Source organism: Nyctereutes procyonoides, unplaced genomic scaffold (genome assembly GCF_905146905.1).
Source record: "Nyctereutes procyonoides isolate TBG_1078 unplaced genomic scaffold, NYPRO_anot_genome, whole genome shotgun sequence".
NCBI lineage: Eukaryota > Metazoa > Chordata > Mammalia > Carnivora > Canidae > Nyctereutes > Nyctereutes procyonoides.
This window is the reverse complement of record NW_026575048.1, coordinates 26354590-26381376: the sequence shown is the minus strand read 5'-3', so window position 1 is coordinate 26381376 and position 26787 is coordinate 26354590. Positions and strand designations below refer to the sequence as shown.

The window sequence follows — 26787 nt, the reverse complement described above, 5'->3', positions numbered from 1 at the left end:
GTCAAAACTTAAGAAAGCTGGAAGAATTTTCCTACTTCTAAATTCCCTTCTGCAGGTACAGAAAAACTATTAAGATTTGTCGACAGGAATACACTGTAGTAAGAACCAAACAAGTGAGCAGAGCCCTCGAGGCAGCCTCTGTAAAGGCTCAAGTTACCTTCTTAGATTTCTTTCCACAGGAAAGAAATACACTCGAAACACCTGTAATAACCCAGGTTTACCTATTTTCCAGACCCACCACCGATGGAGACAAACAAAACTGAAGTGGGGAAGGGGGTTGCTGCTGGATGGGGGAGGAGAGCCATAGAGAAAGGGAAGACCTATAATTCAAGGGTCAGGCTCTAGAAGGTGGCATGGATCACATGAGGAAGAATAAATGTACACTTATCAGTCTTTCAAAAACAGAAGGGATGGCAATATGAGAGACAGAGAGGGAATTTTAGGAAGAATGTTGTCTAAAATGATTACCATGACAGTTACATTTTTTCCAGACATTTACACTCCCTTATGCTGGTGTCAGGTATTGGGAGAAAATATTACTTGCTGCAGAGTCAAAAGCTGAAGTTAGAAGAGTCAAACTAATTATCTAGAACATTCTGACATTTTTTCCCAATATACCACTGTATGAATTCTTCAATGAGGTATCAGTGTTATTTTAAATTGTGGTAAAATATACAGAACATAAAACTGGCCATTTTAACCACTTTTAAGTGGATAGTGGAGTGGCATTAAGTATATTCACACTGTTGTGCAACCATCACCATCATCCACCTCCAGAACTTGTCTCATCTTCCCAAACCAAAACTGCAGACCTACCTTAAATGCACTCGATTATGTGAGATCTGGCCACAGGGGATCTTAGGACAAGAATAATTTGCCATGGAACCCACATCATCCTTACCAACACAGGTCATCTTGGCCATGTCCAAGTGATAGCCATCGAAGCAGTCACAGGTGTAGCCTTCCTGCACCCTCACACAGCGCCCATTCTCACACCCATTCAGGATGCCACATTCTTCAGCCTGCAACTCCTCAAAACTATTTAAAAAACCTGAAAAGGAAACACCAGGAGCCAGGTTAGAAATCTGCAGTCTCTGGGGCACTTGGGTGACCCCATCAGTGGGGCGGCCAGTTCTTGATTTTAGCTCAGGTCATGATCACAGGGTCAAGGAATCCAGCCCTGCCTCGGGTTCCGTGCTCGGCAGGGAGTCTGCTTAAAGATTCTCTCCCTCCCTTTTCCCCTCTCTCTGCTTGCCCTCTCTCTCTCAAATAAATAAATCTCTTTTTTTTATTCTAAAATGAATAAATCAGCTTCTTACACCATCTTTTAAAAACTATATTTTTATTAAGGTTATGGTTCATCATATATATCTATTTTATTTTATTTTTTTTTTAATTTTTATTTATTTATGATAGGCACACAGTGAGAGAGAGAGAGGCAGAGACACAGGCAGAGGGAGAAGCAGGCTCCATGCACTGGGAGCCCGACATGGGATTCGATCCCGGGACTCCAGGATCGCGCCCTGGGCCAAAGGCAGGCGCCAAACCACTGCGCCACCCAGGGATCCCATATATATCTATTTTAGACACCTGTTTCAGATGCCTTAAAGTCAGTGGTAATATTTCATGCTGAATAGATCTGTATACAACATTAAGCATAAGATATCAAAAACTTTATATGTGTTCTACATTAATAGCCACACATCTTGAATTCTGATGTCCTATATTAAAATCACACACACACAAAATGATGAAGTATTAAAAAAAATGATGAAGTATGGTTTTTGGTCTTGCCCTTATTAATAGAAGTGCTTATCTAAAATCCCAAATTTCCTGAGTTCTCAGTAGGGCAAATGGCAGCACAACTTTCAGGATGGAACTAATGAAAGTCACAATCACAGTTCAGCAGACATTTGTTCAGAAGATCCATGAGAACTTCAGGCGGTGGTTTTTCACTTGGAGTTCCCCAAAAAGCAGTAAAAAGTCAAGCTGGCCTTGCCTAGTAAAGTCTGTTTGTTTGCCTAGCTTTGGAATGAGACTTACAAAAGGGCTCTCAGGAGATCAAAGGATAAAGACAGTAAAAGGGACTCTGAAACATCCTGATAAATGAGAAAAGTACATCATACTTTTGTTGAGAAAGCCAAAAATCTTTTTTTTTTTTTAAGGGAAACAAAGAATTTTTTGTTTGACTCTTTTTATAGCTTAGATATCTTTAAACGGATTTAGAGATACAGTGTAGTAATATAAAAACAGGCATCAAGAGCATTTTGGCTCTCTTTCTGGAGAGAGAAGTTGTAAATATAAACCCATGGTGACACAAACACAGTGTTAATGTGGACTCTCACTTCCCCTCATCCTCATTTCTGAATCTCATCGTGTTTTAGCTTTAAAAAAAAAAAAGTTTTTTTTTTTTCAAAATATGGCCTTAACTCTCTATCTGGCCTCTGAAGTAATTCTCCAGTGGAACTGCAGGGGGCAGCAAAATATCATCGCTTATGCAGGGCCATAAGGTGTAATTTAAGTGATTTTAAAAATTAACACATCCATGACAGGCCCTTTTAAAAATTTTGAAGGGGAGAAAAAAAAAATAACAGCCATCAAGAATATGTCATCAGGGCCCCAAAGCCAGTTTGAGAAATACTTAAGAAAATAAAGTCTTAATCTATGAAAATATTTTCAAATTCCAGGTACTCTGGCAAAATCATTTTGACTTTATAACTACTAAAAATTTTTATTATTAGAGAAATTAAAACATGAAACTAAATTTTGAAAACTCCTATACACATGCATCAAGGAGACTCTCAAAAATACTTCTAGAGGAGTCAGCAAAGTATAGCCTCTGCTCCAAAGGTGGCTGGCTGCCTTTGGTAAATAAAGTTTTCCTGAAACACAGATATACGCATTCATTGACATGCTGTCCATGGCTGCTTTCCTGATATCCTAGTAGAAGAGTAGATGCAACAGAGACCAGGCCTGCAAAGCCTAAAAATTTTACTCTCTAGTCCTTAAGAGATAAAGCTGATTTCTGCTCTAGGAGGTTCTATTTTTTTTATTATTATTATTGATTGATTGATTCATGAGAGAGGCAGAAGGAGCAGCAGGCTTCCTGTTGGGAGCCTGATGCGGGACTCGATTCCAGCACCCTGGGATCAGGACTTGAACCAAAGACAGACATGCTCAACCACTGAGCCACCTAGGCACCCTGGAGATTCTACTTTAAATTACTGCCTTAACTTAACTGATACCCTCAGCTATCAGTTCAACTTTCTTAAATAACCAGAAGTCAGGAGATAAGAAGTGTCAGCCTTCCCTTTATGTTAACTTTCTATCCAATACGGTCATTTCTTTAGCAGGGCCAGAAAGTCCTTACTCCTTTCTGGGAAGGAGGAGCTATTTCTCAGAACTTGTAGTAAGTTTAAAGGCCACTGACACAGTCAAAGCTCAAGGTCTAAGAACTGCATCTCAGCTTTCTATGTTGCTGAATAGGAAATGGATGTGGCACCAACATATTTATTTCTTAACATTTGTAGTGAGTTCAAAGAGTTTTAAAGCAACGTCAGCATTAAAAAAAAGTACACAAGCCAGAACATTTCACTATGAAAATTCCTGGAATCTGGACTCTGTCTAAATGATAGAGGCTGCACATGGAAGCTACAGGATGGTGTCATAATTGCATATAGATTTAATCTGTTATTTCAGATTTATGGGACAGGCAACCTGGGCTTTCTTTCAACCTTAATATTCCTCCTCCCTTTTCATTTTTTTAAAGGTAAATGTTCTTTGACCTGTAATATATTCATAGGTCAGTACAGGAATTGTAAGTGCACAGTCTTATACCTGTCAGTGTATTTATTTAGTGTACCTGTCATTTATTTGTCATGAAGTAGTGCGTGGCTGTATGTTGTTGATTAAAATAAATAATCCAAGGTATTAGAAGTCAAGATAGTGGTTACCCTTGGGGCAGGGGCCTGGCGGGGAAAGGGCTTTCGGGGCCTTCTGGATGCTGGTAATGTTCTACACCTGTGTGTAGGTGTGTGTTAATCAACTTGGCTGGATGGATACCATGCTGTTTTCATGTAGATCTTGAAGCACTCTTAATTCTGAATAATCAATATATGCATCCATCAAAAAACAAAAGGAAGGCAGGGGAAAGAAAGAGAAGGGAAGGGAACAAAGGAAACACTGACTCAGAATTGAAATAGCTCCAAGTGTGGCCACAACGCTTGGGTTGCTCCTTGGGAACCATGCCATGGTAGTTTGCTTTGTTCATGTATAACAGGAGCCAAAGAAAGAAGAGTTTCAGCGTAGTCTGTCATTCAGCATGTCTCCAAAGTCCTAATTCCAGCTCCCTGGCTTCAAGGGATTCCCTGCCTTGAAAATCTGGTGCAGCTTTGCACACTTCCAGAAAGGCCCATTGGGAAGATGCAGAGGAGGCAGCTGGAATCTGCATTTCCCCATCCCCACTCATGAAGTGAGGCAACCTGTGCTTTACCAATACTGCATTTTGAATTTGAAAAGCTATGGCTTCCCCCCAGAGAAACCTTTAGCCCCTATGGCTTCCTTATCTAGGACAGTCCCGTTAACCGTCCAACATTTTTTTCCTAAAAGGGATCCGGGTTCCCACGGCCATGCTCTACTTCTACAGAAGAAATTCTGCCCACAAATCCAGGAGGAGTCAGCCTGTCATCCTTTCTTAACAAATCCCCTCATCAGGATTCTAACAATTTCTGATCAGAAGAGCAATTTTTTGACCTTCCATCTAAAATACCTGTAAAGATCAACTTGGCACAGTTCACATGTCATTTCTTGTGTGAAAAAAGATGGCAATTATAATCAGGCTTTCAAGAAAACCTTGACCCTTAAGACTACCATGTAATGAGTCAAGAAATGATTTTGTTAAGGCTATTAGAAGATAATTTTTTTCCTTTAAAGAAAGTAAACATAAGAGCATCCCCACCAGCCTGCCAATAATATTTCCCAAACTCAAGCATGCACAAGGCTTATGCAGCTGGTGAGTAACACTGACTGTTGGGTCTCACCCCAGAGTTTCCAATTTAGCAGGTCTAGAGTGGGCCCCAAAAGCTGAGGTTTTTGACAAATTCCCAGGAGCTACTTTTTGCGAATCATTGACTAACCTTCAACCATAATTTATTTTCAACATAACTGAAAAATGGTGCTTACGGTCCTGAATAAAGTAGGGATCAGCTTCTGGAGCATACTGTTCGCTGAAGTCGACCAAAGCATCCTGTCCATATGGCCGCCGGCGTCCCGTGACAGGGATATTACACAGCTGGGCATAGTCGTCTAAGAAGGAAAGGAGGACAACAACGTGAGACATCATTGCTGTTTGCTGACACCCACATGCACCCACTCACCACTTGGTGCACCACGAACGGGCCTGGGCCCTGTCCACCACATGCCCCCGACTCCTCCACACACGCACCAATGATCCTAGAACTCATCTCCATATTCTTTGTGAGAGCTGTGTTCAACCCCACACAATGAAATGCTATCTAGCTTAACTAAGATTCTACACTGAACATAAAAAATAGTAGCTGAGCGGTGGGGATAATGTATTCCAAGAGAGTAAGGAACTGAAAAAAAAAAAAAAAAAAAAAAAAAAAAAGAGCCAGCATTGAGTGCTGCAGGCCTTCTGGAAGAATGATTTTACCTGAAACCAGCAGGTGGTATCATTTTATTTAAGGGCATAGTCATTCTTACAGAGGTACATCTTCACTCAAAAGAGACAGAAAAGATGTTATCTGTGGTGATCCAGAAATGACACAACCAAGCAACGATGCCAGTAGGTACCCTTTTAACAGCAACTATTACAATTCTATACGCAAGGCCTGGTCTGTATGAATAGGGTATATTACAGTAACGACGAGGATGGTCATAATGGGGTAGTAACAGCAGTAGTAATAATAGTAGCTAATAGTCGTATGATGCTTGCTCTATGCCAGGTACTGTTCGAAGCACTTACTACACATTAATGCCCTAAAATGCCCACAACACCCTATGAAGAAATACTATTATCAACTCCGTTTTACCGATGAGGAAGCAGGAACAGTGGTCAAGTGACAGTTGGCATATGGTGTTGGCAAATTCGAACTCAGTAATGAAGGTCCAGTGAGCAAACTGAATATTCTCTCACAACTATTTCAGCTCCTTTGAAATCCCTGCCTTTACCTCCTCCACACCCTAGATTGTTCTTCTGCAGTTACCACTTTCCAGAGGGCCTATTGTAAGCTGGGTCAGCCCCACGGCCACCTTTGTCTAAACTCTCCTGTAGTCCCCCTTCATGGACCCGGCCAGCACAGCAGATCTTGGTTTTCCATATGTCCCAGGGCTACTGAGCTTTCAAGGCATTTCCTGGTCCTAGGCTCTTGCTTGAGTTTCAGAGCAGAGTCATGTAGCAGGTCTAGAGAAGCAAGCTTTAGAAGGGGGAGATTCGCATTCTGAATACATGCTGTAGGAAATATGGTGCCCAAGGATTTATCTAGCAGATGGTGAAAATCCTGGGGCTCCTTCCAGAACTGGGGATGCCAGTCTGGAGGCTCTAGGACCAGCTGGACAGGACACTCAGGACAGTCGCCCAAGGCAACAGCCACACTTGGCTGGATCGCAGTTATAGGGGGGTTTCCCTCTCTTCTGTTTCCTCCTGTGACACATGAAACTAAAGCAAAGCACTAGGGCAAGAGTGTAACACAAGAGTCAAAGGAGTGAGTGGGTGTGTGCAGAGCACATGTGTACGCCCATATACTCACACGATGCCTTCCTAGAATTGCACAAAGGAAGCATAAGGCCAGAAAAGACCCTGAGTAGGTAGGATGACGGCTGCCCCTTCCTCAACTTCTCCTTGTGTGGAAGCATTCCAGGAACAACATACAGACCTCAGATACCCCAACACTTGTGCACAAAACCATTTCATAAGAAATATTAATTTCATTAAGGAAACAGCTGAACCTAGAAAAAGATCCTCGACTCCTGCCCCCTACCCCCGCCAAAAAACTCCACACACAATTGAAAGCAAAGAGAATGCAAATGGTTGTCAATTCTGCTTCAAGTTTGAAAAAGAATTAAGGATTTCCCTGTGAGAGCAAGATTGCTGACATGTTTACAAGTTTCAAGAGCTGAGGTCATTTTCTCTTTCTTCTATATATTCATTGTACATCTGAAAGGGAGACTGTTCAATATTTTATATCCAAGCAACGGTTGTGAATAAGAGGTAGATATTAAAAATAAAGTCATGCTCTTATTTTGGAAAACAAAATCCAGGGATAGCTGAGCATGGTCCTACCCAACATCTGCCCAGTGGGGAAGCCTCGATGAGACTCTAGGTCCTGGGGTTGTGGACTGACACAGGGCCGATTGGAGCTGTCTGGCCCTTAGGCTTGGTCTTCCCCTAGATCATCACCCCTTCCACCATGAAATGAGCTGGTCCCTACCCTCCAAGTTCTCATCACCTAGCACTGCAAAAGAAACGGTTCAAATGCGAGAGGAAGAGGAGAACAGCTTCCGAGAAAAGGTGGCACGTGGCCTGAAATGAAGAAGATGAGTAGGATTTACTTTGCTGGAAAAGGTCTTTTGGATTTAAAGAGCTTGCCCAGGGGAGCCCCGGTGGCACAGCGGTTTAGTGCCACCTGCAGCCCAGGGCGTGATCCTGGAGACCCTGGATGGAGTCCCACGTCAGGCTCTCTGCATGGAGCCTGTTTCTCCCTCTGCCTGTGTCTCTGCCTCTCTCTCTCTGTGTCTCCATGAATAAATAAATAAAATCTTTAAAAAAAAAAAAGAGCTTGCTCGAAGGCAACAGGAAAGCTAGCTGTAAGTTGTGTTTGGGGATCACCCAGCAGTTCCTAAGGAAGGCTTCTAAATTGGACCCAGGCTGGTAAAAGGGAACAGAGAGAAATGCAGGTGGCGCCCCTGGGACCTGCTGTATTTTCTTTCCCCTCCTTTCCTCCTCAGCCATGCATTTTTTAGATTCTAGAACTTACTGTCTTTTGCTGCTTTACCTTCTCTTACATATTAAACATTCAAAATTTCAAAACAATTTTGGTCCGTTATCAAAGCATGATTTCTGCATTAAATGTACACTTTTTGTATTTCTGGATGTGTTACATTTCCATCATCACTGGGACATGCATTTTGAGTTATTTTTCTGGGAGCACGGATGGGCCTCCCCTAATCCATCCATGCTGCCCCTCCTGTCATGCACATCTGCTCTCATTCTTGGCCAGGGTCAAGGGTAAAGTGAGCCTGGGGTAATGGAAGGAACATGGGCTCTTCTGGAGGCTGAAGCTGGGCTCATGTCCTGATTGGACCACTCTACTTTCTAGCTTAGCAGTTTGGGGCAGGCCTCAGTTTCCGTATCTCTCACATGCGGGTTATCTCATTTGCCTACCTCTGCGTTACTGATGTATGAAAAAGAGATACGGTTATGGAACTGTTCATAAATTTTCAATCACCAAGAAAATGGAGGTGCCAATTTATCTCATAGGTAAAAATCACTAAGACCCTATTGAACATGTGCAAATAAGGATTTTCAAAGACAAAGAGTAAGTTTCACTGTTAGCAAAACATAAAGGTGATTGTCTGTGGGCAAAGAAATATATAGCAAATGAAGAGCAATGAAGCATACTCTCTAGATGTTTTTAAATATTCTTTCAAGGTTATTTGGAATTTTATATATATGGGGGGAAACTCTTGCTCAGTAAACACAGGAAGATGTCTTCATAGACCCTGCCTCAAACAACCAGGGACAAAATCATTTACTGCCTGATGAGTTTAATTACTTGGTGAGGCAGTGAGAGTAACAGCACATTTTAACACTAGATCAACAAAACTCAAAGTAGAAGCAGGACTGACATTCACCAACTCTTAGTATATGCCTGAATTCTTTAGAGATGTCTCAGGTAGACAGGCTTCTCATCACCTTCCAGGGGAGCAACTGGAATAGCACAGAATTTTCTGAGTCCTCAGCAAGGCATCCTCTTCAGGAACTGGGCATGTGCATATTTCTAGCACCTGCTGGGCCTTTGTGCACCCCCAGCCACAACTAGAGCCCATTCTAGCTCAGAGGTGCATGGCCTTGGTTATCCTTCCCTCCAGCTTGGGGACACAGTGAATTGTGGTCGGCAGAGGGTGTAGAACTCAGGAAAACTAGATCCCTGAACTATTTCCACAATTTCCCGTGTGAGCACATGAGACTCCATTCCATGTAGCTCAACACGTGGGGATGAACACATACCGTCCCTTCTCCAAAAGAACCTTTACTTAATCACATCAACAATGACTAAGTGCCTAGTTGCTTGGGGACTGCTGCAAAGGAATAGTTTTGCTTAGCAAAGCCTATACTTTATGAGGCAAATACCATTTCTGAGCCACCATACAATGTGTTCATCCAGGATCTCGCCCCACACGAATGTGAAATGAACAGGAAATGGAAATATTCACACCTCAAAGCCTCCCCCCTCAACACATTCTCCACTTCCCCAAGGACAAATGCTAAGCTCTTGATCAAAGCTATGAAAGACACACATGGGATGGTGTGGGACACCGTCACTAAGTGGTCTAAACAAGATCCAGGCCATTGATCACACTCCTTTCCCTGGCATGTCAGATTCATATGACAGATGGGCCTGCTTTGATTTTAATTTTAAATTGAAAAAATAAAACCTTAAAAATTACCCCCTGGAGCCACTGGGTCTGGGGCCTCTGCTGTCAGCAGCAGTGGGAAGCACATTACTACATCCTGGCAGGAAATCTCCCTTCCTGATGACAGACACATCTGCAGGGCTGGTCTGGACAGTCACATGTCACTATGCCACTCTGGCATGTGAGGAAACTGGGAGGTGAAGTTTTAGTCCTGAGACAGATTAAACTCAGCTGCTTTGAGAAATGACGATGAGGCTGCATTTCACTGTTTTCACATCGAGGCTGAAAACTCACGGCTCTAAAGTTTGAAGTGCATTATTTTCAAAGGCAGGAGACACAAGGACCAATTCTTAGGCATTAAGAAAAATGGGCCTCATTTTGTTCACATTTCTAGACCAGGTGTTTTTCTTAGAGTCTTCTACACACATGATTGATTGGTGATGGTATTTGGAAAACACATACCACCAGCAGGAAATGGAGGAAGACGACAGGGAGAATGGAATGACTGTTTGCCTCAGTGCAGGTGGAGCCAGCAGTAGAGAATAGGTGGTTTTGACCAAAATTAGCAAAAGCTCTGAGATTAGATAAAGAGTAACCCCTGACAAAATATGTCCCCCAGTGCTAATGGCAATGCTGCACCCTGTGGAACCAGACACCTGTTTGGGTGGGTGTCTCTCTACTTACCCTCTTCTCAGAAAAAAAGCTTTAACCCGCAGTGCCTAAACCCTGCTTCCAGGATATTAAAACTTACTGAGCTCTGAGAGAAAACAGGGGAGTCAAAGGTCTTGGGTCCTCATGCTGCTTCTCTGCTTTCCAGTTCCTTGGACTGGACCCTTTTCTTTTTTTCTTTTTTTTTGGGGGGGAGGGGGGTTTCACCTACTCAATGGATGAGGGGAACTGCCTTTGTGATACTAAAGGCAAGTCATTGTTTCATTCAGTGACTGACTCATTCACTTATCCAACCAGAAGTGGATAATCACTATGGGCAGGGTGGGATCTGGGAGAGAGGACGGTTATCATGACACTGTGACATGTGCAACAGTTTACCGGGACCACAGAGAAGGTCATGACCAGAGCCAGCCGGGAAGAGTTGGGCAAGGCTTCACCTTGGAGGTGAGTGTCTCTCAGTCTCTAGGAAGGAGCCAACTAGGTGAAGAGGAAGATGACTCAGTCACATATGTAATGGATAAGAAAGTTTTATAGAGAACCAAAAAAAGTACCATGTAAACACTGGCTACCATAGAGCCCTGCTAAAGAACAGTGGAAATAAAAGGAAAGTGAGCTAACACGTACCATTAAGTTCCCACATGTCAGGTGCTGTGGGCTTTTGCATGCACTTTTTCATTTAAATCTCAGAACACCCTATGAAATCATTGCAATTGACCCTTTTGTTTCTGATTTATAGTAGAACTTGTCCTAGTTTAGGTGAGAGATGCAAATCCAAGTTGTTCTATCTGCAAAATCATGTTCTATTCCACAGCTGCCCTTCGGAAACCCTACAGAAGAAAATTATTAAATACGCTCCCCAGACTGTAAGCACCAGGTAAGTACTTAGTTCAGCAATAAGCATTTGTGACTGAAACTCCAGGGAGAGTAATAACCATGAATGCTGATGAGCTCAGCCCCACCAGGGTCAGCTCTATCATTAGCAGGATTTATGTTTATTGAATTTGCTCGATTTATTAGGTGAAAGAGATCAAATTGCTTAATGTTCAATTAAATTGTACTTGTCGAGGACAGGGAAGTAATGAAGTCGAAAGTCTTGGCAGGGTTTATGTTCTGCGGGACTCCTGTAAATGTTAATGCTCTAAGGAAACTCGTGGACCACAGACTGATGGAGCTCCCCTACCCCAGCAGTCACCTAATGCTGCCCTTCCAAGTTAAGTCACTCCCTGCGTTTCCAACAGATTGCTGTTTATTTAGCCAGACTCTACTGGACAGACAGATTTGTTGGGTATGAATGCCAAAAATATGGAGGCTCCCTCTGCTTTCTAAAACCTGGATCCAAAATTTATACACTTGTAATGGTATTAAATCATGCCACACACGAAAACTCTGAAATAATGACTGATAGCTTATGAATTTCTTATGAAGGACTGCATGAAAAGTTTTCCCCATTTCTAAGTATTCAGGGCTTTGGAAATACATCATTCAAGTCTTACATTCAGGCAATCGCAGGGGAAATGGGAATGAGGTAACCTCTAATGTGTGATGAGAGAAGACTGAACAGTACAATAAACAGGCAAACAAGAGGAAAGTTCAGCATGTTGGTTTTCTCAATCCATCTACTTCATATTTTCTAACTGCAAGACATCTACACCATTTTGTTTTCTTCCTTCCTGTTCTTTAAATATTGCTCTGAAGTGACAACCCGAGAAGTCAACAAGTAGGAAAAATCAGTAAGTATTATTTATCAGGAATACACTGGTTTCTCTTTTAAGTTTTTGCATTGACCAAGTAAGAATGACTTTAAAAAAGGAGCTAAGTGTGTGCTTAAGAATAAGGGGGCGATTGTACAACATGGTGAGTGTATTAAATGCCATTGAATCAGTCACTTGAAAATGCATAATTTTATGGGGTGCCTGGGTGGCTCATCCAGTTAAGTGTCCAACTCTTGATATGAGCTCAAGTCTTGATCTTAAAGTCATGAGTTCAAGACCCATGATGGGCTCCACACGGGGAGTGGAGCCTAATTAAAAAAAAACTGAAAATGCTTAATTTTAGGTTATATGAATCTCACCTCAAAAAAAGTCAAGAATAAAACAATGAAGGAGAAAATGTTTTTATATATTAAGTCTAGAGTTCATCTAATCTTTCTGTTTTTTAACTGGTAAAATGAGGAAACTAGTTGATCTCTGAGGTCCTTTCAAGTTTACATATTCTATGATCCTGAACAGAAAATTTTTACTATTAGGCTGCAGAATCTAGGGAAGACAATTCGTCATAGAAATTTGTGGGTGGGATAGGAGGTAACAACCACTAGATGCCGCTATTGCTTCCAGCAAAGCTCATCTGGATGATTTCAGAAGGATGGATAATCATGGATTTAACACACTGTAAGCAGCCAGTGTAACCTATAAGGTTAGTCTCTCATTCACTTTTCTGCTGAGGAAACGGAGGCCAGAGAAATTTAATGATATTCCAAAGCCCATGTGATGACAAATTCTCAAAATATAACATTTTCTTTTACTAAAAACAAATTATTAAAATATAAGGGTAAAGGTAATTGGGTTCTAAAGTATATTTTTTTAACCTTGCTTACTTAAGTTTGGAAGCAAAGAAAGTTGTCTTAATATTTGTTCAAAACTAGCTTGAGGGAAACCTGGGTGGCTCAGTCAGTTAAGCAGCTGCCTTGGACTCGGGTTATGATCCTGGGGTCCTGCTCAACAGGGGCTTGCTTCTCTCTCCCTCTACCTCTCCCCACCCTGCTTATTCTCTCTCAAATAAATAAAATCTTTAAAAAAAACCTAGTTTAATATTCCGAAGTACAGATCCCAAGGTTATGGGATACTGTTAAATCTGTTATTTGAAGAGCAAATTCCAGATAGTTTATATAATATCAAAGTAACACTAAACATAATCAATATTACTATTATTCCATTTACTTATTACAAAGCAAAACTGAGCTTTTTTAAGATCCGTCAATTTTACGATTTTTCTATATATTGCCATTTATCTTAATCTGAAATGACTCTCTTTTACCTTCCCCTCTGGATCTATTCAGAATTAGATATAGTCTTAGTAGCTCTTCTTCCTGGCAGTGATTTCTTCAGCTACATTTTGCAGGTGCTCACAGACTGGTATCCTCTAGGGTTGAGCAGTGTACAACTGGCACAACTGTTCACAACAGCTCTGCCTGCCACTGAAACTTGAATCTCAGAAGGAAGCATAAAGAAGGCAAGCTATGCCCTAAGCTCCCCAGTGAGCTAATCTTTTGAAATTGCTTCTTTCTTAAGATACTGGCTAATAATATGGAGCAAAAACATGGCCCTCCCTAGCTTCTTCTCCTTGCAGATTTGTGTCAGCACAAAGACAAGAACATGATAGTTTTCTAAGCACTTTCTAGATGCTTGTCTCCCAAACATCCAGAAGCACAATCTGTGTGCTGCATGAAGGGAAACCAGAGAAATTTTCCCTCACCTTCCCTCTGCCAGGCTTGCCTATTCCGGCCATGAGGTCAGCATTTAAAGGCACCAGCGGCCAGCAGCTTTGTTCTAACCACAGCTGTCTCATAAGCCTAATTAAGAAAAGGTCCGAATAAGCACAATATTATTTGAATTCAAAACCTCAAACATAAAACGTGGCTTTAAATAATTACGTGCTGGGATTTTTGTCACAGCCTCACTCATCGTAGTTCATTCTGCTCAGAGTACATTAAAACTCTTCTTATCACCAAAGAGGAAAAAAACTGTAACAGCAGCAAAGTGTCTTTAAAATATGTGAAAGTAAAATTTCCACTAAAGAGCAAATCACCTAATAAAAAATAACACTGAAAGGTGTTCCTAGAAACCAAATGCCTATTTGTAATCTCTGATTTCAAGGTAGAAAGTTGAAACTGCTAACCACTGTATTTTTGAGATGAATTAAAAACGTTTGTTAATTAAAAATAAAAGTGTTGCTTTTTGACATCAGATTGCTCATTTTACATGTATGTCTCAATGTTCTACTTTGGCTCTAAATGAGAATGATTCTAATAGGACATCGATGTGATTGCAATCATTATCAAATGAACTCTCTGTCCAGAATATTTTATGTAAGAATGGAGCCAAATACTCTCTTAGCACTTGAGTGCAGTACAGCTTTTAAGAAAATAAGCACTGAATACAACTGACATCCCAAAGTCCAAGCTGTACACAAACTAAAGTATCAGAAGTGCTTGGGACACCACCTGGCAATCCTGTCCTCAAAGGCTGCTCACATTTAACTATCCTCGAGTTGTTCTGGGGCCCCTGCAACAATAGCTTCCACCAGTTCTCCCAAGAGTTAATACTCAGGTTTGCAGTCCAGCAAGGTCTCTGCAGCTGGCGTTCCAGACACTCACTGGCTCCCAACCCCAGGGAACTGGGTTTGGGAACTGCATCTCATTCCAAGACCAGCCTCCAGAGTGTGGTCTCCAGGAGCAGAGCAGGAAATGGAGTTAAGTTCTCCCATCTATTAGGGGTGGGCCGTTGTTACTGTTTTCTTTTTCCTTTTTAACCGTCCTTACTCTGAAACCATACCAGGTTTACTTTTCTCATAAAATGTCTTTAATCAGTGACTACAAAATATGATCCTAACCTGAATGGGACTGACTTGTCTGGTGCTTTCTCTTTGTCTAATGCACCCACCAAAGGCAAGGTTTTTTGTTTTGTTTTGTTTTAGCTTTTTAGCTTCATCTCTAGTATTCTTCCTCTGATGCGCTGACCCTCCTTTTTGGAACGGGCCTCTCTGTCCCTCACCCCTGCTTGCTTCTTTCCTCTCTCAAGTCCTGGATCTCCTGCACAGCTTGGTTACAAAGAGCCCTTGACCTGCCGTCTGTCAGGATGGGGACCCCTGGCTAAGTGTTCAGTATCCTACCTTCTCCAGCATCTATCTGGGGAGGGGAAAGAACCGAAAATTAAGGTCCTTCCCTAAGTGTGATTTTAGTGGGCAGTGCAGAAGGCCCACAAAATGCAAATACTTCACTTTTTTTCAGTCCCACTCATGATAGCTAATTTCATGCGCCAACTTGGGGGTGGCCTGATGTAGTTGGTTAAATGTTCTTTTGGCATTTCTGTGAGAGTGTTTTGGGATGAGACTAACATTTAAATTGGTGGACCTGTGTAAAGCAAACTGCCCTCCATCATATCATGTAGGTGGGCCTCACTCAGTTCTGAACTGCTGAATTGCTGAAAAGAACAGAGAATGACCTTCAAGTCAGAGAAAATCCTCCAGCCTACAGACCACTGCCTTTGGGCTCTTCCTGCCTGAAGGCCCTTGACCTCCAGCCTCCACATCATCAGTCTGCAGATTTTGAACTTACCAGCTTCTATAACTATGTGAGCCAATTTCTTATAATCAATGAATGAATCAATCAGTCAATAAATTCCTATCTCTTTTATTGGGTTTGTTTTCCTTGAGAAACCTAACACCCCAGAGCCTACCTTACAGGTACAAGGGAAGTTTATCTTCAGTCTGAGCCATTAGTGTGGTACGGAATCTCTCTGCAGAGTGAGCACATCCCTTTAGGAGCAGGTATCTGATTCTTAAGGGTGAATCATATGTTGTTGGAGAAAAGCTTTTATTAATTTTATCTACCCTATTATTCCCTTGAGAGTCCTTTTCAGTGGAAGATACTGATTATAAAAATAATACAGGAGAAACATTTGTGGTTCCCTGCTCACATGAAGTAATGAAATGTGCTCGGCATATCATGCATGGATGCTCAGACTCACACATGAGCATACACATCCCACACTCTAGTCTTAATTCTCTAATAATTGGCAATCACAGTGGTATATTTTTTCACCCAGTAACCTGGGCTGACTTGAGGTGGAAATTCTGCTAGTAATGATGTACATTAAATATAGAATAGTAATATTTTTCTGTTAGACATATTTTAGAATGAGATTTTTGTTGTTTTCTATGTTTTTAATGTTTGGGAGTACCCTATAATAGAGAATCGGATGGGCAGACTGTGATTTTAGTTTGAAATAAAGCTGACTTTAGATTAGGATTTATGTTGAATGAAAATTAAGAGGATCTGATTAGATTGGCAAACAGTATTTATGTTTATTAGAAAATTTAACTTATCATTTCAAGGTTTGACTTATTAGATTTATAAGAACTGCTTTATGCACTTAAGAAGAAAATGCTTAAAAAAAAAAAAGAAGAAAATGCTTATTAGGATTGCGGGCTGCCCTTTTGGGTATATGAAGTGCTGAGGAGAAAATCAAATACATAAAGTTTATAAATGGAGACCAAACTGTTAAGAGATTTAATTCACACAGTTTCGATATAGAAGTCAATCTTGAGGAAAGCTTTATTTCTTCCTTGATATACTTAAATATTCATCATGAAATAAAATTTGATATTATAAAAATATTGGACTTATAGAAGCAGCATGGCAAAATGTGTAAGTTGAACTTAAATTCTCAGGAAAATCTAGGTTTTAACATTTATAAATAATACTATTTATAAACATATTATTTTGCTTTTTTAATTAAAAAAGTAAAAAAATTGAATTCACTGAATGTTCATTGCAAGGCGACATGAAGTGGTCCTTTTTAGCCATAAAGTCTCCCTTAGCTTAAACACTCAGAGCTTTGGAGCCTGGAGGGGAGTGGAGTAGCTTCTCTCAGGGGTCACAGGGCTGTCTCTTAGTCCCCAAACACTCTTCCAAATTCTTGTCTTTAATTCTTCCCTCCTTTCAAAGAGGACTCGTAGCACCAAATGACAAAGTAGCAGTCGGGAATAATCATTAGCTCAAACTAATTTCCTGGAACAGGATTTGATTTGCTAACACCTATAAAGCATTTACTGTAATCCAAGCATCTCACATGCATTTATATCACACTTAACTCTCAAATGACCGCTTGTTGCTACTGTCATTTTACAAGCATGGAAACTAATGTAATGATTACATCACAAAGCTGTATGTACAAAATTCATGACTAAACTTTATTTTGCACTAGTCCTTCTATAGTAAGAAAAGTATTTCTGCTCCTTTCTGAGAGGGGTAGGAAGAAGGAAATAAATTTTTTCAATAAGAAACAACATAGGTTGCTTACTTGCCATTCCCTACGGTATTCAATCCAATCTAGTTCTATGGATAACAAGAATTACGTCCCAAAGAACTGGATCACTTACTGCTCTGCATGCATACAGCATACATAATGGATGCATGGTAGCCAGACAATTCAGGAGGCCTTTTATATCTTTCCAGTGGGATTTTAATGTTCCACTATAATTTATTAACAGCTATACTTCCTTTAATCATACTATTCAGGCTCACTGATCAAAATGATAAATGCTTTCACACTCCGAGAGTATTAATTACCATATACCCTCACAAGAGTTCTCAACTTTGGATAAAGGAAACTAAAGGAACTTGTCCAGTGCAATCGACAGAAGCAGTGCCAGGAAGAGAATGAGATCCCTGGACTGCCTAACCCGAAGGCAGTGACCACTCACTGTGCCTCACATGGAGGATGTTCCAAAGTTATTATTAACATTCTTTGGAAACATATTTCTTGGAAAAGGCCTTAAACCATGACTGCTGAAAGGACTTTTGCAACCACTGCCCAGTTACAATATTGTTTCAAGTTCAGTCCATGAGTCAAATCCCTGTCTTCCTTCACACCTCCAAGGGTATTATGAAACTTCTTACATGGAGATATTTGGGAACATGTAAGAGCCCTGGATGGATATGGAAGAAATCACCAGCTCAGTTGTTCAAAAACAGATTCCACAGTCTTTCACTTTTGCAAAACCATACGAAAAAATTGGCAGCTGATCAGCTATTAGGAAGTATTAAAAATCTGGTGTTGCAGCAGAGGGTGAATTTATTAATTAAGGGTATCACGTGTACATTCCGATGAGACAACATTTAGGAGAAAACTACTCTAATTTAGTAACATAATTGTATGCTATGTTAGTTTTACAGAATTGAAATTTATACTTCATGTAAATACCAACTATACATCTGTTCCAAAATTTGTTGGCTAGTGCATAGCAGGTGTGCAGTAAATAATGAAATGACGGAAGGAGTATGTAAGTAATTTAACAAAAACTGAAAACAGGTAAACTATAAATAACTTGAGATTGCTTTTCAACCATGGTTCTTATTTCTAATTGCACCTTGCATAGAATAGTTTACAAATTCCCTAATGACAGAATTGATTTCAAATTTTTGTAATGCTGGAATGATTACATTTTCCCCTCTGGCACTCAAGTACAAGCATGATCTGTATCCCCAGAACTAGAATTTCTGCATCAAATGTGTGTGTGTGTGTGTGTGTGTGTGTGTGTGTGTGTGTGTGTGTATCTTCCAACTGTTCTCTAAGCAAAACTGAGAGGACAATTCCTCTGCATTTCGATTAATATTAGTGTTTTACAAAAATTGTTTTAACATTTGCCAATGTCTTTTGTGGCACAAGTTTCCTTAGAGGTTTTTTTATTTTTATTTTTTAACAACTCTCACCTTTCTACACCTGACTTTTATTAAGAGTACTTCAGAGGGTCCAACATCTGTGGTGCAATACACTATACCACCCATAGGTGGCACTCTCCCAACACACTAAGGGTCCCATCAAATTCCTTCAAAGTTTTAGATCAAAGACTTTAAGTCTTTATGTTCAATTTACTTACAATATGTCTAATTACTTTAATAATTTACTTAATAGAAGTCTAATTATTTTAACAAGATAGCCACAGACACTCGGAACCCTGGGTATTTTATTATTATTACTATTACAAGATTTATTTATTAGAGAGAGAGCATGCATGCGCATGAACACACAGCATGAACAGGGAGAGGAGCTGAGGAAGAAGATTCTCAGACTCCCCGCTAGGCATGGAGAGCCTCTACAGGGCTCTATCCAAGGACCCTGAAATCATGACCTGAGTTAAAATCAAGATTCAGATGCTTAACCAACTGAGCCACTCAGGTGCCCCAACTCTGGATAGTTTAGATTCCAGTACTGAAGTGTGCCTAATTTTCTTTCACATGCAGGTTAAGGGTTTTTATTTCCAAGAGATAATGGCATCCCAAATATCTTTTAATTCATAGGTACTTTCTCCAGAAAATTGAAGTTGATACTTTTAAGAGTAGCAATAAAAACATTAAAAATTCATTTTGTATAAATGCAAGGCATCACCACATTTTACTTTTCAAGAATTACTGCCTTGCTGTAGTCCCTTAATTCATCAAACATAGATCATTCTGCCCACCAGTGTGCTAGACTCTGGTGCACAGCTGATGAGACACCACCTCCCGTTTTGCTCATTTTGGTACCTTATCACCTAGCTCTAAAGCTGTAGTTTCCCTAAGTCTTGCTTATGATATGGATAAAATGGCTTGTGTTCTCTGACTTGGTTTTCCAAACAACTTTTCTCTCCCAGAGTCTGGAATGATATATTGGTAATGAGCTCAAATCTCAGGATCCTCCCAAAGCAGTTCAGTCCCTCTTCCTCAAACATTTTTAAAGCAGGCAGCATCCAAGGGTACAGGTGGGAGTCGGAATAAGGGAACTGAGGCCTCTAGGGGAGGCTGAGGATGGGAAGACTGTCGGCACACATGATGCCTTCAACAAACTGTGCACTGTCCCACCTGCTAGGTCTCCCTCAATTGTCTGGAACCTCTGCTAATGCGTGAGGTCTGGCCTCCATGACTTTCGCAGAGGATGAAGATGGGATCCTAAGCAGTCCCAGAAATGCACTGAATTATACATCTATATAATTCTCATGTAAAGTTGCCCTGCTATATCTGTCCCCCTCTACTCATTTCCCTAGCATGTGGTACCAATCCGCACGATGCCATCCAACTGCAGAGAACACTACTGAACAAGCCACTCCCACCTCCTCCAACTACCAGTATTCTCAGATGTAGTTGCTGCCTTAGCAAGAATTAGTGCCCATGACCTATTGGACCAGAAGTGTGAAAGCCTGCTCCAGAGCCAAAGCTTTACTTTACACTGCACTTTAATGCTCAAAGCTGATGACAAGTGCTGCGATTTATTCCTCAAATTCCTCCAGCACTGTTTCCATCAGTAACTAATTGTTCCCCAAAGCAGCGCTGAGCTCTAGGGAAACTGGACGGTTCAGTGCCTGAGAGGCTGGGATTAATCTAGTGCTTATACTAACAGACAATGTGGTCCTTTTCACCTCTCAAGATATCCATGAACAGCATATTTAAAAGGTAAAATGACAGAAATTATGAATAAACACGTTTAAAGCTCACGTTCTTTGTTTCCTCTCAACTACAGCATTAAAGTTGGTTTTTAACAAAATCACAGTGGATGCTCTTAGATGTCTTTAGGACAGCTTGCGAGTGGGGTCTGAGGACCAGCAGCATCCTCATCATCTTGAGACTTGCTAGGAACACAGAGTCTTGCCCACCCCCCTCTGCACCTAGAAACCAGAATCTGTTTTTGGTAAGATCTCCAGGTACAGGTAACGGACATGCCCACTGATATTTATGAAGCAGTAGTCTCGAAAAGCAAGCCTTAAAATTGAGTCACACAGAGACAAAGTAACAAGGTTGCATAGATAAGAAGATGCCAGAGCAGGATTCACACTCAGGCGACCTGCTTCCAGAGCCCCTGTGTTGACATCCATGCTCTGGTTCCCCTAAGTGACCATATTCCAGCAGAAAATCTCAATGGGAGATGGTCTGCTGTAGGTACAACTAGAATGTCAGCTGCTGATCAAGGAGCATGGTCGGAGGACCTCTGGAAAACCTGCTTCACTGTGCTGTGGATCCTCTCTGTGGAGAATAAATGAGTCATTTATTCTGAATCCACAGAGTGTAGTGCAGGCCCATAATCTTAGGAGTATAACAGAAATACTCCTTCTGGGCTGCTTAACTGATTCCTATCCTCTGACGAAAACATTTAGAACAACAGTTTTCAACATGTGTTCTTTGGAGCCCTCGTGTCCTTCACAGATATCTCAAGAGCCTAAGTACTTCCTCCCCCAGGCAGCTCCTCCAGCATCTTTGAGACTAATCAATTTATAAGTTGGAGGTTAAAATTACAATTCAGTTGACATAATGTTTAAAAAAAAAAAAAGATTGAAAACCGATGCGTATCATTTCCTGATAATCGATATCCCCCTAAAAATATTATATACAGGATATATTTGTTCACATATATTTCCTCAAATTTACATTTTAAAAATGTGTTAAGTCTCAGCTAAACATAATTGAGGCAATATTCTAAAATTAATTTCTAACAGCAATATGCTGGACTATTCTTCCAAAAACTAGGTCAATTAAATTTGATTTTCAAAGGAACTGGCTTGTCAGATTTACATGCAGTAAATACTTAATATCATAGGATCAGAACAGGGACAGAATAAAATGCAAATATGTGCAGAATCTCCATAAAGGAGTTTCCATAAAGACAAGCATACATACCATAAACCCAAATATTCGGGCTGTCAACAGAGTATGTACAAAGCTCCTACAAATTAATAAGAAAAAGACATAAAGTCCAACAAAAAACAACCAAAGGATATGATAAACTCACTGACAAAGAAATACATATCACTTATAAACACAGAAAAGATACTCTAATTCCCTAGAAATAAGGGAGATAACATGTTAAGATACCCTTCTCACTCACCTGATAAATGAACTTTTAAAGAAACTGAAAATAGCCAATGGTAGAAGGGTATGAAGAAAGAGTCATTTCCTATGCTGCTGAGTGCAAATTTGCACAATATGTTCAGAGTAATATAGTAAATGTAAAGTACAGGTACTTCCCAACTCAGCATTTTCAGCTGTAGGAATTTTGCAGGTATGTGTAGGATACAAACATGAAAGTACACTGCAGCAATGGTCATAGTAGGAAAATCAAGATCGAGCCAAGACATGGGAGGCACAAGCAACCCAAATGTCTAGGGCCAGAGGTGACTAAAGAAAACCTGGTACATCCATCAAGCAGTCTGTGCAGCCATTTAAAACTTACCATCTTTCATCAATTCTAAGATACCACAGATTGTAAAAAGCATTTCGATGTAATAGACACTATTAAAATGTGAAACTAAAGGCTTGTGGCTGTTTGATGCCATCAATTATAAGATACCCCCAATTTCAGAGATGCTGAAGAGTAAGAAAAAAAAATAAAGTGTGTTTTACGGATGATAGGGAATTCAGTTTTAAATAATGCCCTTAAATATATGGGCACTTAGCTGGCTCAGTGGGTTAAGCATCCAACTCCTCAGATCATGATCTCAGGGTCATGATCTAACGGGTGGTGAACTCTAGCTCCACATTGAGCCTCAGCAGGGAGTCTGCTTGAAGATTCCCTGTCCCTCTCCACTCTCTCCTCTCTCTCTCTCAAATAAATGTTTAAAAAATATAAATATATAACAATAACTAATACAAATGTAGCTATATAACATTTAATGTGTAGGAAAAAGGTTTGGATGATGTAAAAAAAACACAGTTGTTAAGAATGAACATCTTTAAGGAGGAGGGGCTTGCAACTGCGATGCAGTAGGTAGAGACGGACAGAACATCTTGGATTAATTCTTTAGAAGGGGTATGTGTTATTTGAAAAAAATTAAACAAAAACCACTGGCTAAGTAAAATGATCTGAGGGATTAGAGCCCTGTGAGATGTCTCAAGCCCCAGGGTGCTCACTTCCTGTGGATTTCACTCCTGCCTTCCTGTGGCATCTGCCTCCTGGAACAGAGGCCACAGAAATGCTAATAATTATACCATTCCCTGTGTTCTGCTCTACCTACACCCTCCCCGTCCTCAACAACTCAACAAGATAGATATAAATGCCTCTGTTTTCCAAAGAGCTGTACTGGGTGAGGTTATTTTTCCCAATGAACAGTTCTGGATTCCCAACCCAGCCTGTCTGACCCCAGAACCCATCCTCTTTCCACTTCCAGGCTGCTAACATCACCATCTATTTCTTTATGTATTTGCTCTTTATCCTTTGCAAATCCTTTTTCTTTTATGGCATTTCAAATCATTTTCTTTTTTTATGCTACATTGGTTTTAAGTTATTGCTAATCTGAAAAAACTATAAAATAGCTTGAAAGTTGCATTCTAATTACCTGGAAATAAATGCATTTGCTCTTTTTGAGAAATTCTTCCCCTTGTGGCCATTCTGAGAATTTTTAAATTATAAACTCCTTTATTTTATACCCACACAGTATCTTTCTAGCTTTAGCAAATAGATTTCATAGCTTAAGACTAAATGGTATACCAAACACTTTCCAGGGCTTTCTTTTATGTATTTTTTTTATTGGATTTCGATTTGCCAACATATAGTATAACACCCAGTGCTCATCCCATCAAGTGCCTCCTCAGAGCCCGTCACCTAGTCGCCCCATCCCCCTGCCCACCTCCTCCTCCACTACCCCTTGTTCGTTTCCCAGAGTTAGGAGTCTTTCATGTTTTGTCACTCTCTCTGGTTTTTCACACTCAGTTCCCCTCCGTTCTCCTACAATCTCCAGGGCTTTCCTTTAAAGAGCAGTAAGTGGCTGCCGAGGTAAGAAGAGAAGCGGTCAAGGCACAAGCCAACAGTCACCCAACAGCCCAGAGTCAGCACCTTCCAGTCAGTCAGTCCTCCCCCAACACAAGGAGAGGGGATAGATCCAAAGCCTAGCTGTTGCATTTGCCATTTGACCAAAGATTTATCCTCAGATCTAACCCTTAAAATGAAAGGACATTTGTTCAAATACATTTTCACTCACTTCCACCTCTCTTCCTTTATTGTTGTAACCCCTTTTTGATCTCTCTCACCAAGAGGCTGACACAAAAATCGGGGCTTTGACCTGCAAAGATTTTCTACAGTCTCTAATACTTTTTGCTCTATGTAGACACTGTTAAAAATGAGGAAGACTGTAGGAAAAAAGGAAGTATCAGGAAATATAAATTCTAAAGATCTTTGCCACCAATTGCAAAGTTGCATTATGTTTCTTTGTGTTATTTATCTTTTTTTTTTTTTTTTGGTGAAATAGAATGAGGATTTCAAAAGTTAATGAGAGGGTCTGGACTGGAGGTAAACCAAGAGCCAGATGTTTATGCGACCCTGCTCTTACACACACACACACACCTCTGATGAAAGGAATCAGGAGTGAAGATGAAGATACACAAGGCTCCAAAGGAGGGGAGATGAACTGGTTCCCAAAGGCCTCCAGCAGAAGAAGCTGGATCAGGGCTCACCTGAATCCTTCATGGGGCACAGGGCACACTGCATACCCCAGGCCTCTCCATACAAACAACAGCACTCAGTGTAGGTTGTCTGCTTGCCAACAAGAGGCCGGCTACACACATACTCATCACTCAGATGTTCCCAGCACAGATCTTGGTAGACATCAGTTTCTTCTATTTGTTCTGAAAGGGAAAACATGGTTCCATGACAATCACACTGTTATTCCTATTTCATAAACAGTGTGGTAGAAGCCAATGAGTCTCAAAGTTTCCATCTCTATTTCTAAGACTGACTTCCAAGTACAAGTTTGAAGCCAGCCTGGTCTTTCCATGGATCAAACCTGTCATCTCCAAATGGGTGTCATTCCATCAGCTGAAATTCAACCTGCCCATCATGTTTCAATTAAATCCCTCCCTCTGCAGCTTCATTATAGACAGCACTGCATTGTCTTCCTCTATACTCCATAATCCTAAAGCACTTCTGATTTCCCAATCTTTCCTTTTTTACATTTACTCTTCTGTCAAATCCTACCATTTCTTTCTACATAACACTTTGCAGATTCATGTTTTCTCACCCAATTCATCCACCAAAGCCCCAGACTAGTGACACTTCATGCTAGACTTGATTACAAACTTCTGCCTTTCAACTGACTCCATCCAAAGCAGTTCCTTGCAGTGATGATGGATAGATTAATTATGCCACTTATGAGTAGCACATCATCTGATTGGGGATGAACAAGGATTCCAATCAATGGACACCAAGGGTCTCTATCACCTTGCTGGATTCCCCTGTCTGCTCTGCCCCATCTCATCTGTATTCTCCAGTCCAGTCAAACAAGCCTGATTATCTTTTTCTCAACTCATGTCTTCCTCAGTTGCCTTTGAGGGTGAAATGTGGCAAACGCTGGCCAGAGAAGAGCCCCGCTATCTGCTCAGCCAGTCCATATTTTGTTATCTGTTAAATAAGCACATGCAGGGTATGGATTCTCCTACATACTGAAGATACGCAGCTTAATGTTTCTCTTACAATTATTCTCTTTTATTATTTTTAGTATCTCTTTTTAATTACTCCAAAATACCCGAGGAGTCATTTTTCTATTTCCCAGTAGCTCATATTTCAGTCAAAAGGAAAACCTTGCCATTTCTTTAGACACAGACTTGCACCTCACATCTGAACATACCATGTGATTCAGTTGGCCGTATACATCTTTTCTCTGAAGCATCCAGGACCATGGGATGGGTACAGAAGCAGTTGTAAGAGCCTTCTGTATTAACGCACTGGCCATCAATACAACTGTTGGGGTCCTGACATTCATCCATATCTTAAGAGAAAAAAAATTATTAAAGAAAACCAGCAATCAGTTGTACCTCCTACACTTCCCACACTGCTAAATTTAGTCCAGATTCCAGGGGCTGCCACATTTTAATTAACTACACATCATCATCCAAGAAAGAATAGCTCTGACTCTAAAAATATTAAATTGTATTGATTGGAAAAAATAATGGTGTCCTGCTGCTGCTGACATTAAAGAAAGAAAACATTTAGGAACAGGATATGCTTAGAAATTGAAGATAAAATGCCTCTTTATGGTAGTTTTAAAATTATTTCCTTTTGCTATGTTTTTCTGCCTAGTGTATATGGTTTTCTGCTTAAGCCTTAAAGTCTGGGTCAGTATTTAAAAATGACTCTCACTTGCATGGTATGAGTGATGAAACAGGAGGCTCCCCAGACCAAAAGAACACTTCAGTTAAACCAGTGACCTGAATTATAATTCCACATTGAATATTAACTCTTTGCTTGAAATCTGTTCAAATAGTATGGAGGTTTTTTATTTTCTTAAATCTTACTCAAGAAAAGGATCCATAAAACATTTAAAGATCTTTTCGACACGTAACGTAGATGCAAAGGAATTGTTTTTACTACACAGTATTACTTATTTTTTCCATCTGTGTATTTTCACAGCACCATGTATCCTCTTAATACTTACCAAAGCACTGCAATTTGACGGGATCATAGTATGTCCCCTGCTTACAGTAGCATTCATAACCGGGCTGAGTGTTCAGACAGAAACCATTTTTGCAGATTTCTTGCCCAAAGAGCATGCATTCGTCTGCATCTATGGGGGAAAAATGGAGAAAGAGAACAGTTAGCTTTGGTCGTTCAGTTAAAAAGAAGAGTCTAACCAATATGGGGCTTCAAGTTAAATATAATATTCATATTATATTTCATTCCAAAGAATCTTCAGATACAACATCAGAAAATTCTTCAAGTTAGGCCTAAC

At 40.5% G+C, this 26787-nt stretch overlaps 1 protein-coding gene across 8 annotated transcripts in view; it reads right to left on the bottom strand.

Annotated features, from left to right (window-relative positions):
• LTBP1 (latent transforming growth factor beta binding protein 1) overlaps positions 1-26787 on the bottom strand; it is a 389672-nt gene that overhangs the window by 1293 nt on the left and 361592 nt on the right. For all 8 annotated transcript variants that reach the window (XM_055327297.1, XM_055327298.1, XM_055327299.1 and 5 more), the window contains 5 exons: positions 26494-26622; positions 25687-25827; positions 24518-24688; positions 5182-5304; positions 902-1051 (listed from right to left, as the gene is read on the bottom strand). In XM_055327297.1, coding sequence (XP_055183272.1) covers positions 902-1051; positions 5182-5304; positions 24518-24688; positions 25687-25827; positions 26494-26622 — 714 coding nt within the window. The remainder of the gene's footprint in view (positions 1-901; positions 1052-5181; positions 5305-24517; positions 24689-25686; positions 25828-26493; positions 26623-26787) is intronic.